At 56.0% G+C, this 17,948-nt stretch overlaps 1 protein-coding gene across 1 annotated transcript; it reads left to right on the forward strand.

Annotated features, from left to right (window-relative positions):
• The first annotated feature begins 211 nt into the window (after window positions 1–211).
• LOC125537394 (oxygen-evolving enhancer protein 2, chloroplastic) lies at window positions 212–1,441 on the forward strand. The gene is made up of 3 exons (XM_048700700.1): window positions 212–530; window positions 617–900; window positions 989–1,441. Exons 1-3 carry the CDS (start codon window positions 296–298, stop codon window positions 1,247–1,249), a joined length of 780 nt encoding a protein of 259 aa, XP_048556657.1. The 5' UTR covers window positions 212–295; the 3' UTR covers window positions 1,250–1,441.
• The last annotated feature ends 16,507 nt before the right edge of the window (window positions 1,442–17,948 follow it).

Raw genomic sequence — 17,948 nt, forward strand, 5'->3', positions numbered from 1 at the left:
GTGTGTGACAGGCACGGATCATTCGATGCGGATCGAGAAATTACGGTCGCGGTCGCGGTCGCCAGAAGACGCGAGGGGACGAATGACCGGGTGCACCGCGATCCGACGTGGCCCAATGGCGCGGCGCGGGGCCTTATCCGATGGTATCGCGCCTCATCCCAACTCCATCCACACACACACCACAAGTACTCTCGCGCCTCCGGACCCCACCGATCACCTTAGTTAACGCGACACACACCATACCCACGCCACTCACGCACAGTCCTGCCTAAGCTAAGCTAAACAGCAGCGAGCAATGGCGTCCACCTCCTGCTTCCTCCACCAGTCCACCGCGCGCCTGGCCGCCTCGGCGCGCCCTGCGCCCGCCGTCGGGCGCACCCAGCTTTTCGTCTGCAAGGCGCAGAAGAATGACGAGGCTGCATCTGACGCTGCCGTCGTCACCAGCCGGCGCGCCGCGCTGTCCCTCCTCGCCGGTGCCGCCGCCATCGCCGTCAAGGTCTCCCCCGCCGCCGCCGCCTACGGAGAAGCAGGTACGAGCTAGCTGCCGTGCATGTGAGCGACAGTGACAGTAGGGTTCGGTTTCGGATGAGTGACTTCGCGAATGAATATGTTGCAGCCAACGTGTTCGGCAAGGCGAAGAAGAACACGGACTTCGTGGCGTACAGCGGCGAGGGGTTCAAACTGATGATCCCGGCCAAGTGGAACCCCAGCAAGGAGCGTGAGTTCCCTGGGCAGGTGCTCCGCTACGAGGACAACTTCGACGCCACCAGCAACCTCTCCGTTATAATCAACCCCACCACCAAGAAGACCATCACCGACTACGGTTCCCCTGAGGAGTTCCTCTCCCAGGTCGGCTTCCTCCTCGGCCAGCAGTCCTACGGTGGCAAGACCGACTCCGAGGTCTAATAACTCCTTCCTTTCTTCTTCTTCTTCTCCTTTGTCGCACCTGCATGCATTCCCCAGGTGTGCTGACGATGTGGGGATGCAGGGTGGGTTCGAGTCAGACGCTGTGGCGACGGCGAACGTGCTGGAGAGCTCGGCGCCGGTGGTGGACGGTAAGCAGTACTACAGCATAACGGTGCTCACGAGGACCGCGGACGGAGACGAGGGAGGGAAGCACCAGCTCATCACCGCCACCGTCGCCGACGGCAAGCTCTACGTCTGCAAGGCGCAAGCCGGAGACAAGAGGTGGTTCAAGGGCGCCAAGAAGTTCGTCGAGAACGCCGCAGGATCCTTCAGCGTCGCATAAATATACACGACCGACCGGCGAGTTTAATGGAAATTTCCTCAGGGATGCACCGTGTAGAGACCGATCGAGGGCATGCATGTGTGTTTCTTTGATTTGTACATGAGGATGGATGAACTAAGAGGTCGATTTCCCTCAAGGATTCATGTGTGCACAATGATTAAGAAATCTTAGTAATAATGTTTCATTTTTGTATCTCCTTATCTATGTTGGCAGCGCTTCAATTTAGTATTGTGAAGAATGTGTTATCAATGTGTCTATGTAAGTTAAAAGCTAGGGTTTCTGCCTCTCGCCGGCGCCGCCGTAGGTCCGCCTCGTCTTCGGTGGCCCTAGGGCCATGGGGGCGCGGTGGATCCTGCCAAGGGCCGGCGGGAGGGCTCCGTTTCCAGTCGTTTTTTCCTGTCTTGTTAGGGTTTGTGTCCTGCTCAGGAAGGCGAGACGGCGGCGGCTCCCTGAAGATGGAATAAAGGTCTCCCCGCCTAGCCCCCGTTCCGGCGGTGCATCTAGCATCGTTGGTGGGCGCGTGGAGGTGTGTCTTCGGCAGATCTATCTTTCGTGGATTTGCTCGGATCTCGTCGTTATTCGTCTACGTTTGTGTGTCTTCGGGTTATATCCTTCCAACCTACGTTATTCTTCATTGGCGGCGGTTGCTGTTCTGGTGCGCTGGTCCTATGGGGCCTTAGCACGACGACTTCCCGACTGTCTACTACAACAAGTTGTGCCCGACTCTGGCGATGGAGGGGTGATGACGGCGGCGCGCCTTCGGCTCGCTTCAGTGCTTGTAGTCGTCGCTAGGTGGTCTACGGATCTGGATGTAATTTTTATTTCTGGTGTTCGTTGTACTGCCATGATTGAAGATGAATATATTGGAAGTTTTTCCGCAAAAAAATGTGTCTATATAAGTTCGGTTTTGCTAATCCTTAGCTGACTGGAATGTAAAATCATGTCAGTAACAAGGCGCAGGATAGCCATCAAGGCCGAGCCAGGAGCGAGACGGAGCCGCCCTCAAGGTGGCTTAGCCGCGGCGTTGTAGGCGCAGGCGACACGAAGGTTTTGACAGGTGAGGATGGGGTCCATATGTTTTGAGTCTCTCTTTGGATTGGTCAGTGTCGAGCTCGAGATGACGACGTCGTGACCGGTATCTTTGTCGGGGGCTCAGACGGGACCTTGTTGGAGGTTAGGATAGCATACGACGGAGGTGCTGGAAGACCTCTTGCAGTGGGCAATGGCGCTTTGGATGGCCCCCTCCTGCAGCAGCTTGCGTTCTTTGTGGGTGTCGAGCCCTAAGGGGAATGGCGCAGATGGCCTTGGTGGGTCTGATGGTCCTCCAGGCAACCTTGGGTGGCGAGTGCGGCCAGGGTCTGGTGGAGTACCAGCGGTCTGATGTGGAGCTTCGGTCCCTTCCCGCGGGCGTGGAGGCGGGCAGAGAATGGGGGTCGAGATCTTGGCATTGGGCGGCGGGGACGGGGCGTGTTTGAGGAGCCAATGGGACCAGGGCATTGGACTGGCTGCTCGGCGAACGGAGTTACCGACTGCCATGAGGATGCTCGGCTGTGGGTCCCCTCCGGTCACGCCACGGTGGGTGTTTGCGGTTGGTTGGGGAGGCGTCTTCGCGTTATGGCGTCAGTGGTCTGTGGCAGTGGTGAGTGGGAATCCGTGGTGTCGGCGGGCGGATGGTGTGTCAAACCGCAGACTTGGTGTATTTTTGCTAGGTCTCCGTGATGGCCATCGGTAGTCACTGGGTAATGTCCCCCCTGTCCATTGGTGGGGATTATTGGTGTCAGCGCTTTTGTGTTGGTGGCGTTGACCCTAACTCGGTGGCTGATGCCGGACTTTTTCTGCTATGGATTGCGCTTTGTGAAGCGAGCGGTTGGTGGGGATAGGGGGCTTGGATGCCGTGGCGGCGGACCTGGAAGGCGGTCCGCATGGCTCTCCGACAGGCACTATGTTGGTGGTGGTTGCTATGTCTCTTGGCTGTGTGGGCGACGACAGCTATGGTGGTGGGTGACTCGGGCATGCTTTTCCTCTGGCAGCAGCGGCGCTTTGATTCGGACCTGGGGATCCGATCTCGTCTCTGCCAGGGAGGATGGCACTGGCGGTACCTTTATCGTTAGTGCTACCCTTGATGGAAAATAGGAAAGTGCACTCATCGCCTTCCTGCGGGGGAATATTGATGTGTTTGCATGGCAACTATCTGATATCCCCGGCGTTTCTAGGGTGGTGATTGAGCACCACCTCACTGTTTGCCCTAATGCAAGACCTGTCAAGCAAAAGGTCAGGAAGCAGGCTTTGGAGAGGCAAGAGTTCATTGCCCAAGAAATCCAAAAACTAGATGCGGCAGGCCTGGTCAGAGGTTTGCTACACCCAACTTGGTTGGCAAATCCCGTGGTCATTCGCAAGGCAAATGGAAAGTGGAGGCTTTGTATTGACTTCACTAATATAAACAAAGCATGCCCAAAGGACCCCTTACCCTTGCCGTGAATTGATCAGATTGTGGGCTCCACCGTCGGCGGCGACCTGCTCTCTTTTCTTGATGCCTACTCTGGTTATCACCAGATCTACAGTGGCGAAGCTAGCAACGAGTTACGCCTAGGGCTGAGATAGCTTGAATGACAAATTCTTGAAATTTTTAGTACTTTGTAGAAAGGAATTACAAGGGATTTTGGTACTAAGCCTAGGGCTATAGCCCTAGTTGCCCTAGGCTTGTCTCCACCACTGCAGATCTTCATGGCCAAGGAGGATGAGGAGAAGACGACATTCATTACTTCATGTGGTACGTACTGTTTTGTACGCATGCCATTCGGATTAAAGAGTGCCGGAGCGACATTTGCAAGGGCTGTGCAAATTGGTTTTGGTTCAGCTACACAAAAATGTGGAAGCCTATATGGATGATATAGTGGTCAAAACCAGGCACACGTATTCACTGATCGAAGACCTAGAAGAGACATTTGCAAACTTGCGCAAGATCAACTTGAAGCTCAACCCTTAGAAGTGTGTGTTTGGCGTTTTGTCCGGCAAGCTTCTTGGGTTCTTTGTATCTCAGCGTAGAGTTGAAGCCAACCCCGACAAGATTAAGGCAATTGAGCAGTTGAAGGCACCACAACACATCAAGGATGTGAGGCGTCTTGCTGATTGCGTAGCAGCTCTAAGTAGGTTTATCTGCAAGTCAGCTGAGCGCGCCTTGTCGTTTTTTAAAATATTGAAAAAGGCAGGTCCAATGCAATGGACCCTTGAAGTGGGAGCTCCGCTCCAAGACTTGACCGAGTACGTCTCCTCCCCATCAGTACTAGTTGCGCCAATACCATGAGTGCCGCAGCTGCCATACTTAGCGGCAACCAATCAAGTAGTTAGCGCTGCACTAGTGGCCAAGAGGGAAAAGCTGAAGACAAAGATATAACAACTGCAGAGCCTCAAGATGACAAGCCGGAATCTTCTCCGCCAAGTTTAGGTGCCAACAACCCAAGTTCAGCACAAGCAAATGAGACATAATAGCAAGCTTTGAAGAAGAAGAAGAAGATGGTGCAGCACCCAACGTACTTTGCTAGTTCCCTTCTCCAGGGGGATAGATCAAGGTATTCTGGTGTACAGAAGTTGCTCTTTGGCCTCCTCATGGCCTCAAGGAATCTGCACCTCACTTCCAAGCACATCAGATGACCTTTGTCACTCGCTTTCCGCCGTAGTGCATCTTGAGAAATCCAGAAGCCACTGGCAGGATGGAGTGGACGTTGGAGCTGTCGAGCTTTGATTTGAAGTTTGAAAGCACATCAACAATCCAAAGCAGAGCCTTGGCAGAGTTCATTGTGGAATGGACACCAACTCTAGAGGAAGAAGTACGAGAGACCTCGCTCCTGGCAAGGAAGCCCCCCAAGATTGGGTCATGTACTTTCATGGTGCTTTTCCGCTCCAGGGCGCCGGTGCCGGAGTACTGCTCATCGCACCCACCGGTGAGAATCTCAAGTATGTGGTTCAAATGAAGTTTCCCCGGGAGCAGGCCACCACCAACACTACTGAGTATGAAGGATTGCTTGCCAGACTCCGCATCGCAATCGACCTTGGTAACATAAAGTTGATCATGAGAGGCGACTCACAGTTAGTGGTGAAGCAAGTAAACAAGGATTACGAGAGCCCATTTATGTAGGCATATGTGGGTGAAGTGAGGAAGATGGAAGAGAAGTTTGACGGTCTGCAAGCAGAGCATGTTCCTCGTGCCGAGAACAACATTGCTGATGACCTATCGAAGCGTGCCACCAAGAAATTGCCTGTGGAATATACGTCCATTTTGCATCATGTTTTCCTACTGTGATTTATAATATTTTTATGCATAATAATGCTTTATGGAGTCATTCTAATGCCTTTCTCTCTTAACATGCAAGGTTTACACAAAGAGGGAGAATGCCGACAGCTGGAATTCTGGACCTGAAAAAGCTACGTCAGAGTCACTTATTCCGCACATCTCCAAATGAGCTGATAATTTGTGGAGAATTGTTTTGGAATATATGAGGAATATTGGAGCAAATAACTACCAGAGAGGGCCCACTGAGGGAGTCCTGGACTAAGGGGTCCTGGAGCGTCCGGCCTATTATCCATGGGCCGGACTAATGGGCTGTGAAGACATGAAGGCCGAAGACCGCACCGTGTCCGGATCGGACTCTACTTGGTGTGGAAGGCAAGCTTGGCGACTGAAGATTCCTTCTTATATAACCGACTCTATGTAAACCCTAGACCCCCTCGGTGTCTATATAAACCGAAGGGGATAGTCCGGAAAGGACACCACATATACTCATTACCATACCCATATAGGCTAGACTTCTAGGGTTTAGCCATTACGATCTCGTGGTAGATCAATTCTTGTAATACTCATATTCATCAAGATCAATCAAGCAGGAAGTAGGGTATTACCTCCATAGAGAGGGCCCGAACCTGGGTAAACATCGTGTCCCCCGTCTCCTATTACCATCGATCCTAGACGCACAGTTCGGGACTCCCTACCCAAGATCCGCCGGTTTTGACACCGACATTGGTGCTTTCATTGAGAGTTCCACTATGCCGTCAACAAAAGGTTCGATGGCCCCTTCAATCGTCAATAATGACGATGTCCAAAGAGCAACCTTCCTCCCCGGACAGATCTTCATATTCGGCGGCTTCATACTGCGGGACAACTCGCTTGGCCATCTGAAGCAGATCGACAGCTACGCCCCTGGCCATCAGGTCAGATTCGGGAGCTTGAATTACGTTGCGGACGTCCGTGGAGACTTGATCTTCGACGTATTCGAGACCCCGGCAACCGCTCCCCATCGCCTTGATGAACATGGCTTAAACCTGTCATCAGGCCACGTCCAGGAGATAACTCCCGTAGTAGCTCCGGTCTCAAATCCGGAGCAGTTCAAGTCGTTCGAAGATGGGAAGTTCAACCCCATCACAGGGACTACCGATTCCGCGGCGCTAGAGCCACACGCAAATTCCACTTCGTACGGTATCTGCATCAACGGAACCCCGGACTCGCCTCCGATGTCAAGCTCTGAACCCTGCGAGCCCGCGTACACCGAACTCGATCGGTTATCGATCTTCAAGTTCACCGCCGCAGATGTCTTCCAACACTCGCCCATGGGCGACATACTAAACTCGCTAAAAAATCTATCCCTGGCGGACGACCCATCTCCGAACTATGTTTGGTTCGAACTTACAGCGGATGACAGAGAATTTTTCTTCCCACCCGCCACCCACTTCATAGCCACTGTTGAAGATGTAACCAACACGCCCGATCCCCATTCCGAAGATATCGACGGTGTGGACGACGATGAGGGGCAAGGCCAGAGCTTACTACCCGCTATACATGGGATAAGCACTTCCTGGTATGACATGTGTATGATAGACACACCTTACGGCGCTCTCGACGATGAGAAGGAGGATCCGGTCGAGGAGAAACCGCCTGGTACACAGCCCGGACACCAGCTCTCTAGGCCTCATTGTCCAAGAGAAAACACTGCCAACACCAGAGCAGATGATACTCCGGACAACGAAGACCCTGTTGAGGTAGAACCCGAGCAGGAGGAACAGGAAGGCGGGCAAGACAACCCTGATGAACAGGCCACATGTGGGGACTCAGAGGACAGCAATTATCTCCCCCTCTCCGAGGAGGAGGAGATCCTCGGCAGCGAGGATTTTATCATGCCAAAGGAACCTCTCGAGCAGGAGCGCTTTAAACGCCGGCTTATAGCCACTGCAAGGAGCTTAAGAAAGAAGCAGCTGCAGCTTCAAGCAAGCCAAGACTTGCCCAATGATAGATGGACCGAGGTCTTGGCCGCTGAAGAATACGGCCTTAGCAACCCAGACAAAAGCCACCCCAAGAGTAGGTGGCTCCCTCAATACGATGGCAGGGCGATGGAGCCCATACCACCATTGAACAATGCGGCGGGCCGACCACAGTTCGATCCAGACAAAGCAGCAGCCCAAGCAGAACACCATTCCAACCCATCCGGCTGTCATAACAAAACAGCTCATGGGAACACTCGCCTATTCGGACACTACAGAGCTGACCACGCCCAGTTTGAGCACCGTAAACGGAGCCCGCCGGAGGTGCTTCATAGTGTGGCCCAACATAGAGGAGCCGCACACCCCCTCCGCTTCACTGACGAAGTAATGGAACATGAATTTGCAGACGGGTTTAAACCCATTAACATTGAATCATACGATGGGACAACAGACCCCTCGGTATGGATCGAGGATTACCTCCTCCATATCCACATGGCCCGCGGAGACGACCTCCACGCCATTAAATACCTACCCCTCAAACTTAAAGGGTCAGCTCGGTACTGGCTAAACAGTTTGCCAGAAAATTCTATTGGCAACTGGGAAGATTTGGAAGACGCCTTTCGAGACAACTTCCAGGGAACATATGTCCAGCCATTATGCGCTGATGACTTAAGTCACATTGTCCAGGAGCCCGGCGAGTCAGGTAGGGAGCTCTGGACCAGGTTCTTAGTCAAAAAGAACCAAATTAACGACTATCCGAATGCAGAAGCCCTCGCAACCTTCAAACGTAGCGTCTGGGATGAATGGCTCGCGCGTCGCCTCGGCCAGGAAGGACCCAAATCCATGACAGCCCTTACCGCTCTAATGAACCGCTTCTGCACGGGAGAATACGACTGGCTTGCTCGTAAAAGCAACGACGCCAGCGGCCCGGGCACTTCTGAAATCCGAGATGGCAACGACAAGCCACGACGAACTGAACATAACAGTCGCAGTAATATACGCGACACAGTGGTGAACGCCGGATTTCACAATCCGAAGCCCGGTCAACGAAAGAAGCCACTAAATGAAAACCAGGATGGACCATCCACCCTTGACAGGATATTGGACCGACCTTGTCAGATTCACGGTCACCCCGATAAGCCAGCTAATCATTCCAACCGTAACTGTTGGGTCTTCAAGTAGGCAGGCAAGCTTAACGCTGATCACAAGGGGAGGAGGCCACTGGGTGACAAACACGATGGATCGGCTCGCCAGCAGAACACCAGGGGCTAGAAACAGTTCCCCTCCGACGTTTGACCACTCCCGGAACACAAATAGCAGTTCGGCTCCCGCCACCCACCTACTGTACTGGCGAAATTTGCACCACGCGCACATCACTACGCACTCAAGATACCATGGGCATCGGAGGAAGCACAATACGGACAACCCTACAAGCATTCTAGTAACGTTTTTTATATATTTTTCTCATTTTTTCTGTATCATTCTTAAAGAACAGGTGACCAACTAGATAGCATCTACATCGAACTCTATCGGAGTTCGGATCCATACACTCACCTAAGGGGCTACTTCCGTTAAGGATCCCCCTCCCCGAGGATGGGCGACGCAGACGTGCGACAGGAGGTCCAAAATTACTTTTTGTAGACCACACTCTTTATTCCGAGCCTGTATTATGTCCTTTTTCCTCTAATCCTGACCACGAGCATGTCAAATAGCCGGGTTTGTGGTTTCTCTTTTTTATATACATATACATATTGTCGGATGTGGGGTTCCGGCAAACCCTTAAGGTTCGAACATTGGGGTGTGCGCGAAGTCTTTTCCTCCTACCAATCTACGCTCTAACTCACTAGATCTTGCGGACGAACTCGACGAACTCACAACACAGAAAGACACGGGGTTTATACTGGTTTGGGCCACCGTTGTGGTGTAATACCCTACTCCAGTGTGGTGGTGGTGGATTGCCTCTTGGGCTGATGATGAACAATACAAGGCAAGAACAGCCTCCTGAGGTTGAGGTGTTCTTATGCGTATGAACTTGTGGTGTGTAGGTTCTCTCAGGCTCAGATCAGGTCCTCCCATCCACTATGGTGGCTAGTCCTATTTATAGAGGCCCTGGTCCTCTTCCCAAATATTGAGCGGGAAGGGAGCCAACAATGGCGGGCTAATTTGAAGGGGGACAGCTAGTACAAGCTATCCTGACAAAAGTAGTCTTTGCCTGCACAAAGCTCGGGTGGTGATGCCGTCTTGGGCTCCACGATGACCTCCGTCTTGCAGTCCATGGTCTTGGTCTTGTTGCACTGAAATGGCAACTTTGCCTGATGCCTCGGTACTCCGCGGCTGCACTTGCCCCCTTTGCACCAAAGAGGAAACAAGGACGCTGCGCGCGCTGGCGCCCGCGTGGCGCCCGCCTGGTGTCGATCGTCATGGCTCACGTCACGAGAGCCTCGTGAGGTTCGCCTCGTCTTGATATCTCCGCCCCTCGCGAGCTTGCCTGACTAGGCCGTTCGGGAGGAGGTCTTGCGTCGCCCGCCTCGTGAGGCTTGGCCCCGCACGAGGGTCTTGGATGCTTTGTTGGTGAAGATGGGCCGTACAGCCTGCTGGTTCCGCCGCGCCACGGGCCGCAGACAGGCAAGTCTGGGGACCCCCATTCCCAAAACACCGATAGTAGCCCTCGGGCCCAAGGTGCACGCGGGCTTGGCTTCGCGGCGAAGCCAAGGGTCAAGTTCGAAGCACCGCGGGCCCCAAAAGCCTGCGGCCTCGGTTGACGCGTGGCGGTTGATAGGTCGTGGGCGTCTCCGCTTCCCCACGCTGCCCTTGAGTCCGCCTGGCTATGAGGCCCCGCTTCTTGCACAGCTATTCTTCCCTCTCCGCGCCCGGCTCTTCCAATCTCCCTGCTCCTTCGATGTCCTGCTCCGCCTTCCCAATCCAACTTGTGCTCCGCCCGCTTCACCGCCATGGCGCCGAAACAAGCCAGGAAGGGGAAGAAACCCTTGTCCTCGCCAACTGCGCCTCCATCCTTTGAACCGGTGCTCGGCTGGCCTCGGGTGCTCAACGATGAGGCCATGGGAAAGGTGCGCCCCATGCTCACCTCCAACTTCAACGAGTGGGGAGAAACACCGGCCTGGCCTGCGTCTCGCTCCAGCATGGCTCGGGCAGTCACCGAGGTTCCGATCTTCATTGACGCCCTCTGGGTTGGCTTGCTTCCTCCCTTCTCCGCCTTCTTCAACGTGGTGCTCGAGCACTATCAGATCCACATGCTCCATCTCGACCCTCAATCTGTGATCCTTCTTGTCGTCTTTGCTTTTGTGTGTGAGGCCATGGTGGGCATCACCCCCTCCGTGGCACTCCTCCGCCACTTCTTCTTGCTACATCTCACCGGTGCCCGGCAGAGCTCAGGGTGTGTGGGCTTCCAAGCCGTGGCCGCGACAACAGGCATGGGGATCGACTTCGAGCTCCCTTCATCTGCGAGCGAGTTCCGCACGCGATGGGTGTTTGTTGATGCTGGCGTGCTCAACCCTCTGCTCCAAGCTCCGGTGGGGCCTGCCATTCCAAACTCCCGTTGGGGCCATCAGAAGCTCACGAGCCCCTGCCTTGCCCCCGTCTGGGCTAGGATGAGGTGGTTGAAGGACCTTGGCGTGACTGCGCCCGTGGTGGTGAGGGAGTTCGTTAGGCGTCAAGTTGCTCCGCTTCAGCGCCATTCTCGCCCGATGTGGGACTTGCTCAGCAGACAAGACAACATGAGGGTTCAGGAGGAGGGGCTCCCTCTCGCTATGCGGCAAACGGTGCTCACGGTCCTATGTGGTGTCCCTTGCTGGACGAGATGCCCAAGAAAAGCTGCATGTTGTACCGCTGCGAGAACAAGGTTACCTTTGCCGCGAACATGCCTTCCTTTGATGAGTGGGGGCTGCGCCCAATTGGCTTGGTGGGGCCCCGCGAGAATCCCGTCATCATGGTCCCATTCTTTGCCGCTGGTGCCGAGCTCGCCCCAGGTGACGGTGCGGGGGAGCGAGCGGCGACGGGTGCCAGCTGCTCAGATGTTGAGGAGCACATGCCGAGCGGTGACCCAGGGGCGTCGTCCTCGGGAGCTTGCGACGCCGCTCCTGAGGCGCCGGTCGCTGATGATATGCGGTATGCGGCTCCCGAGGCCGAGGCTCCAGGAACCTCGGGAGGTCGCAGCGAGGAAGAGCTGGGCTGTTCGCCACAGCTGGGCTCCCCTGAGGCTATCCCTCTTGGTTCTTCTTCGGCTCCGCCGTGCGTCGGCCGTCACGTCCAGCGCTTCGGCCGCCTTTGTGTGGACTTCGAAGAGCTCCGCAAGAGGAAGGGATCCCCCAGCGGCAGCAACATCTTCGGGCAGTTGAAGCGATGGAAGTACATCGCTATCGACGAGTAAGTACCTTATCTTGGCGATCTTCTATGTGCCGCCTTCCTTTCCTGACGATTGTCCCCTCAGGTCCCCTTCTGCTAAGGCCGCGAAATATCCAGAGAAGCAGCTCCCTCTCGTCCCATCGCGCCCACCAAGCTCCAGCACTACAGGATCGGACGCTACCCATGGCATGGGGTCAGCCAGGGGAGTTGGTCCGTCATCAAGGCGCCCCGAGCTCGCACCTTCGCTGTCCTTTCTTCGCGTCCTTGCTCGGAGCGCAGCAGGCGTGCCAATGGCTCCTCCCTTGGTCACGGTTGGTAGATGGCTAGCCTCGATGCTGGAGTCTCCTTCAAGCAGCGGGCCTTGTTCGGTTCGGGCCCCTCGCGAGGGTTAGCTGGCGCTTGGGGCCGCGCCAGCCCCCAGCCCCCAACTGGGAGGTAGTGCGGCACTTGATGCTTCACCCGTAGCCCCCGAGGTGGAGGACGAGGTGGGCCGAGCGTTCGAGCTCGAGCGTGGGCGCAGCGTGGTCCACCACGAGCTCTTCCAGGAGGCGATGGGCGCAATGAACCACCTTGGTGAAGAGCTTGCTGGTGTCGAATCGCGTCTTGAGGCTGAAGGTCTTCGGTTGGTGGGGGAGCGGCGCAAGCTGCGAGTGGCCATCAGCCTCGGTCGTTATCATCACGACCTCGAGAACACGAAGGCTGGCGCGTCCTTCAAGATTTCCAACGAGGCCTGCTCGCGAGCTTTGGAAGAAGCTCATGAGGCCGACTGACGCCGCGAGGCTGCGGAGGAGTGCGCGTGGGAGCTCTAGGCCTGGAGCGCGTCCCTTGAGCAGCAGGTCGAGGCACGCGGGGCCGCCCTTGCGTCGATGAGGGGGGCGCCTGCAGAGGAAGAGGAGGTTTGGCAGCACGAGAGACGCTGGCCCTAGAGGCCGTGGAGCGCAGCCTCGAGCTCGAGCGACTAGAGACAAGGGGGCGTCAAGTCGCTCAAGCTGAAGATGCCGTCGGGGCTCGCGAGGCCAGAGTCAAGGAGGAGATCAATCACCGGGTGGCCGAGGTTCGCGCAGATCTGGAAGGCAGGTACGACTTGAAGCTGAAGCTCGCTGGTCAGGAGGGTGTGGGCAGGGCCGCCGCCCTCAGGCCCAGGTTGGACGAGGCCGAGAGGCGTGCGGAGGCCACAACCGCTGCCCTGGTTATGGCGCAGGCGGACTTGGCCTCCGCCTGCGCCGAGCTGCTTTCCCTCCGGAGACGAATTGACGACGCCGAGGCCATCGCTCGGCAAAACAGAGAGGAAGTGCTTCAACGCCGAACGCTGGAGCGCGAGCATGCTCCTATGCTCCAAGACCTTCGGAACAAGGCCAACATCACCCTGGGTTATATCTGCGACGAGAACGCCCCGACCACTCAAGTGACTACGCCAGCCACCTGACCTTCTTCATCGAGGTGGTGACGCGCCTGGAGGCTCAATCTGCCAGAGCTCAACAGCTTGTGGAGGAGAGGGGTCGTGGCCTGCTTCAGCGCGCCTTCTCCCGTGTCTTCAGCCACCTTCTGAACGCCGACCCCAACTTCGACTTCGATGCCGCCATTGCCCCTGTGCCCATTGCTATCCGGGGCAACTTGGCGCGTTGGGTAGAGGACCATGTTGACGCGTTGGTCAGGGCCTTCACCTCGGAGAACGATGGGGTGGTGGTCGTCGCAGACGAAGGTGACGTGGTCAATGACGGCGATGGGGGCGTCGCCGATGGTGGCGACGATTCCGATGAAGGTGATGACTATGCGAGTGACGCGTCCCTGGACGACACAGCGAGCGATATCTCTGGCTGATCCCATATTCTCCTGTTGTTTTATTCTACACGCAAAACTTGGGCATGGCCCTTGGAAAACTTGTAAGAGCATTTTGAGAGGGGGAGCCCCTCGTGTAAGCAAATTGCAGTTTTTACTTTCCTATGCGATGTGGGTATGTGTCCTCGTGAGCTCACGAAGCTGGGGGTGAGTCTCCCGACGTGGTTTACCTTAGTCAGCACCAACATAGGGCTGGGTCATGAGGCGACGAGTTCCTGAGAGTCCTGCGGAGCTTATCTCCCTGTTTGATGGGGCCCCGCAAGGGGTGAGCACCAGGCGTAGTGCTAGCGCGTGCTTTGCACGGTCCGGCTCGCGAGGAGCTTTGCGAGGGAAAGGCGATGGACGCGAGTCCCAAACCAAACAAGATCTAGAAGGCGAGAGACGGCTCGAACGAGAAAATGCACCCCCCGCGCACATCGATAAAAATTCAGTTTCAACTTAAGTCCAGAATCAAAAAGCAAAGCCGCAGAAAGAGAGATCCAAAGCAAAAGGCCGCATCCGGCACCTAGTCTAGTCTCTGGGTCTTCAAGTCTTCTCACCAGCGCGGAGCTAAGTGCTGTCCACTAGGCGAGGGAGGGAGCCCCAGGGCCTGAGGCAGGTGCTCCTGAGACTCCGGGGCGTGTACAACCCCAACTCATTATTACGTGAGAGTGTCACGGGCGGCGAGCTTCACAGGCACCGGGCCTTCTTCACAGGTACCGGCCTTCCTTCATATCGCCAGACGAGGGCCCCGCCTTGCGCCACCCTTGACCTCCTTTGAGCTGACCGGAGACCAGGACGACACAAAGGAGGGAAAGAGGACGCCAGCGGTTCCCTCGGCGACCACGGGTCCTCTGCCGGGGGAGGGGTTGTTGAAGCCACCCCAGCAGAGGGCCTACCTCCGGGTGTCCCCTGGTTTCGCATGCCTTGGGGAGGGGCCTTGCTCCTGGCTCCCTCCCGGCGGCCCCCAGCGCGTCTCCCTTGTTGAAATGGGTGTCGCCGTGCCAGGGTCGCCCATCGATGCGGCAACCCGATTCATCTGCAGCCCATGGTTAGCATAAGCCTGTTCCTGAGAGGTTAGTGGTACCCTGTAGTTGCCGTCGCCGGCGCGATCGCTGTGGTTCTCCGCTGGCTCTTGGAAGGCTTCGACTCCTAGCACCCCTTCTCCCCAATCTTCTCCAACGAATGAGCCGATGTAGTCCTCTAGTGCGTACCCTTGGTCCATCATGCGGGGCACGTAGGCCTCCGGGGCCGTCACCTCGAACACCTCGCTGTGGTGCTCCACGCTCCATGTTGCTCCGCCCATGATGGCGTCCTGGGGATGATAATATGGTATCCGGCCGGGACCATGGGGCTGATGCTTGCGCTCGTGCTTGTCGAGGGCGGCATGGGGGGGGGGGGGTTGGAGCCCCCTGCGCCATCAGCTGTGCTGATGTTGACAGAGCCCCCGGGCATAGTCGATGGCGCGCAGATGTGGTGAGGCTCGCCGCGCGACCTTGCATTGGCCTGGCCTAGGGGGGGAGTCGATAGTAGAAGGGTGGCGCTCCCGACGCCGCTGCGTCCAGCAGCTCAGCAACATACTCAAGCAGCGTGTCCCGGCCGCTCTCCATTAGCCTGCATCGCAGCAGCTCCCTTGCCACTGTGAGTGCCGCTCGCATGTTCGCTTGCTCCCGCCGTGACTGCGGCGCTGTTGCTGCAGCGTGACTTGCTGCTCTCGCCGCGGCTCGTGCTTGCCGTGGGGTGAGGGTGGATGATGCCTGGCCGCGCTGTCCACGCCCGGCGGAGCTTGGTGGCGCCTGCGCTGCTTGGGTTGTGGGGCCGAGATCTTCATGGGGAGGCGGCGCCGTCCGGGCCGGCTAGGCTTCCCAGCGGTCGGATCCGGCCCTTGGGTCGCCACACATCATAGTCGGTGAACATCGGAGAGCTGATTGGCGGAGAAGAAGCTCCGGCGCACCCCTACCTAGCGCACCAAATGTCGGATGTGGGGTTCCGGCAAATCCTTAAGGTTCGAACACTGGGGTGCGCCCGAAGTCTTTCCCCCTACCAATCTACGCTCTAGCTCACTAGATCTTGCGGACGAACTCGACGAACTCACAACACAGAAAGACACGGGGTTTATACTGGTTCGGGCCACCGTTGTGGTGTGATACCCTACTCCAGTGTGGTGGTGGTGGATTGCCTCTTGGGCTGATGATGAACAATACAAGGGAAGAACAACCTCCTGAGGTTGAGGTGTTCTTGTGCATATGAACTTGTGGTGTGTAGGTTCTCTCAGGCTTAGATCAGGTCCTCCCATCCACTGTGGTGGCTAGTCCTATTTATAGAGGCCCTGGTCCTCTTCCCAAGTATTGAGCGGGAAGGGAGCCAACAATGGCGGGCTAATTTGAAGGGGGACAGCTAGTACAAGCTATCCTAACAAAAGTAGTCTTCGCCTGCACAAAGCTCGGGTGGTGACGCCGTCTTGGGCTCCACGACGACCTCCGTCTTGTAGTCCATGGTCTTGGTCTTGTTGCACCGAAATGGCAACTTTGCCTGATGCCTCGGTACTCCGCGGCTGCGCTTGCCCCCTTTGCACCAAAGAGGAAACAAGGACGCTGCACGCGCTGGCGCCCGCCTGGCACCCGCCGGGTGTCGATCGTCATGGCTCACGTCACAAGAGCCTCGTGAGGTTCGCCTCGCCTTGATATCTCCGCCCCTCGCGAGCCTGCTTGACTAGGCCGCTCGGGAGGAGGTCTTGCGTCGCCTGCCTCGTGAGGCTTGGCCCCTCGCGAGGGTCTTGGATGCTTTGTTGGTGAAGATGGGCCGTACGGCCTGCTGGCTCTGCCGCGCCGCGGGCCGCAGGCAGGCAAGTCTGGGGACCCCCGTTCCCAGAACACCGACACACACACAGACATATATATATACATACATACATACATACATACATAAATTTATCACTAGCACATTGCTCCGTTCTCAGTAAGCCTCACCCGAACCGATCTCAAATACTCTTTCAACAATAAAGTACGGCCTCAACGGCTGCTCTGCAGATACACCTCGGCATACCCTGCCAGGGGCTCGGCAAGGGAACGAATGAGCTGCCAGTAAAAGTCCGAACAGCTCTATAGCGTACTTCGGCGTCGCAAGTTTGGCCTTATATGCATCAGCTCCGAATCATTGTCTGGGGTCAATAGTTGGGTTGCCCGGCTCCTGTGTTTGCTACCCTACGTTCCGCTCTATCGGCTAGGGTAGTAAAGGGAGAACTACTGCGATTGTGCCCTGGCCTAGACCGGATGAGCACCTCAGTAGAGAAAGCCGAAAACTGACTGTCATGGTGCGGCGAGAGATGGTCAACCACTTGACGACTTACTGGAATCTTTAGCGATTCTCCGTGTAATACGAGGGATATTTTTCAGATCAGATATGTAAGGCACCACACGCCGCATACCACTAGGAGCTATGTCGTAGCCCCACCATAAAACTCCTATGGTTAAGTGAAAGTGTTAACGCCTTATAGTCCGATTGCCTGGTTCGCCGCATTATCACCTCCTTCATGGACCAAGACGTTGGATAAAGAGTGATTAAATGCTTTTTCCGAACACCCCTGTACTTCCTACGAGGGGGCTGAAGCCGACGACTAGAAAACTTTCAGATTATATTAAAACGACCGCACAAGAGGAATTCAAGCTTTTCGAGCAAAACATAAAAAGATTAACTCTAAAGTTGTCTTTTACAATCAACATACACCTCACTCGAACATTATGTTTTTTGAGCATTGACCCTCTATCAAGCGGGTGGCCTCCAGGACGTCTTCAAAATAACTCTTCGGTTCCGGATGGCCCTGCCTTCAGGCGGACCCTTCACGGCGAGGTCGATGGCCTTCATCTTTCCCCAGAATGTCTTGACTCGGGCAAGGGCCATCTGTGCACCTTCAATGCACGCCGATTGCTTCGCAGCATCGATTCGCGACACCACGTCGACAAGCTTCTGCACCAAACCGAAATAGCTACTCGGCGCAGGCTCGGTTGGCCACAGCCGCATTATAACATCCTTCATGGCAGCGCTAGATACCCTATGAAGTTCAGCCCATTGGGACATCTGTTCATTGAGCAGCAGCGGGCGCTTCGACGCACCGAACTATGACCAAAAAAGCTTCTCCCTTGCATATCCAGCTCGCGCTTGGTAATACCGCACTGCATCAGAAGAACTCTTCGGCAAGTCCAAATACTCGTCCGGAGAACTCTACACTTGGTTCACCTGAGCATAGTCCGGGTCGCCGAACTTAGTCTGC

This window comes from Triticum urartu, chromosome 2A (genome assembly GCF_056163025.1).
Source record: "Triticum urartu cultivar PI428250 chromosome 2A, HENAU_Tu73, whole genome shotgun sequence".
Classification (NCBI taxonomy): Eukaryota; Viridiplantae; Streptophyta; class Magnoliopsida; order Poales; family Poaceae; genus Triticum; species Triticum urartu.

What these genes read in the sequence shown, in the direction of transcription:
- LOC125537394 (XM_048700700.1), top strand. Translation starts at nt 296, where the DNA reads ATGGCGTCCACCTCCTGCTTCCTCCACCAGTCCACCGCGCGCCTGGCC. An exon ending in CGCCGCCTACGGAGAAGCAG is followed by an intron (nt 531 to 616) that starts GTACGAGCTAGC and finishes AATATGTTGCAG; the next exon opens with CCAACGTGTTCGGCAAGGCG. An exon ending in GTGGCAAGACCGACTCCGAG is followed by an intron (nt 901 to 988) that starts GTCTAATAACTC and finishes GTGGGGATGCAG; the next exon opens with GGTGGGTTCGAGTCAGACGC.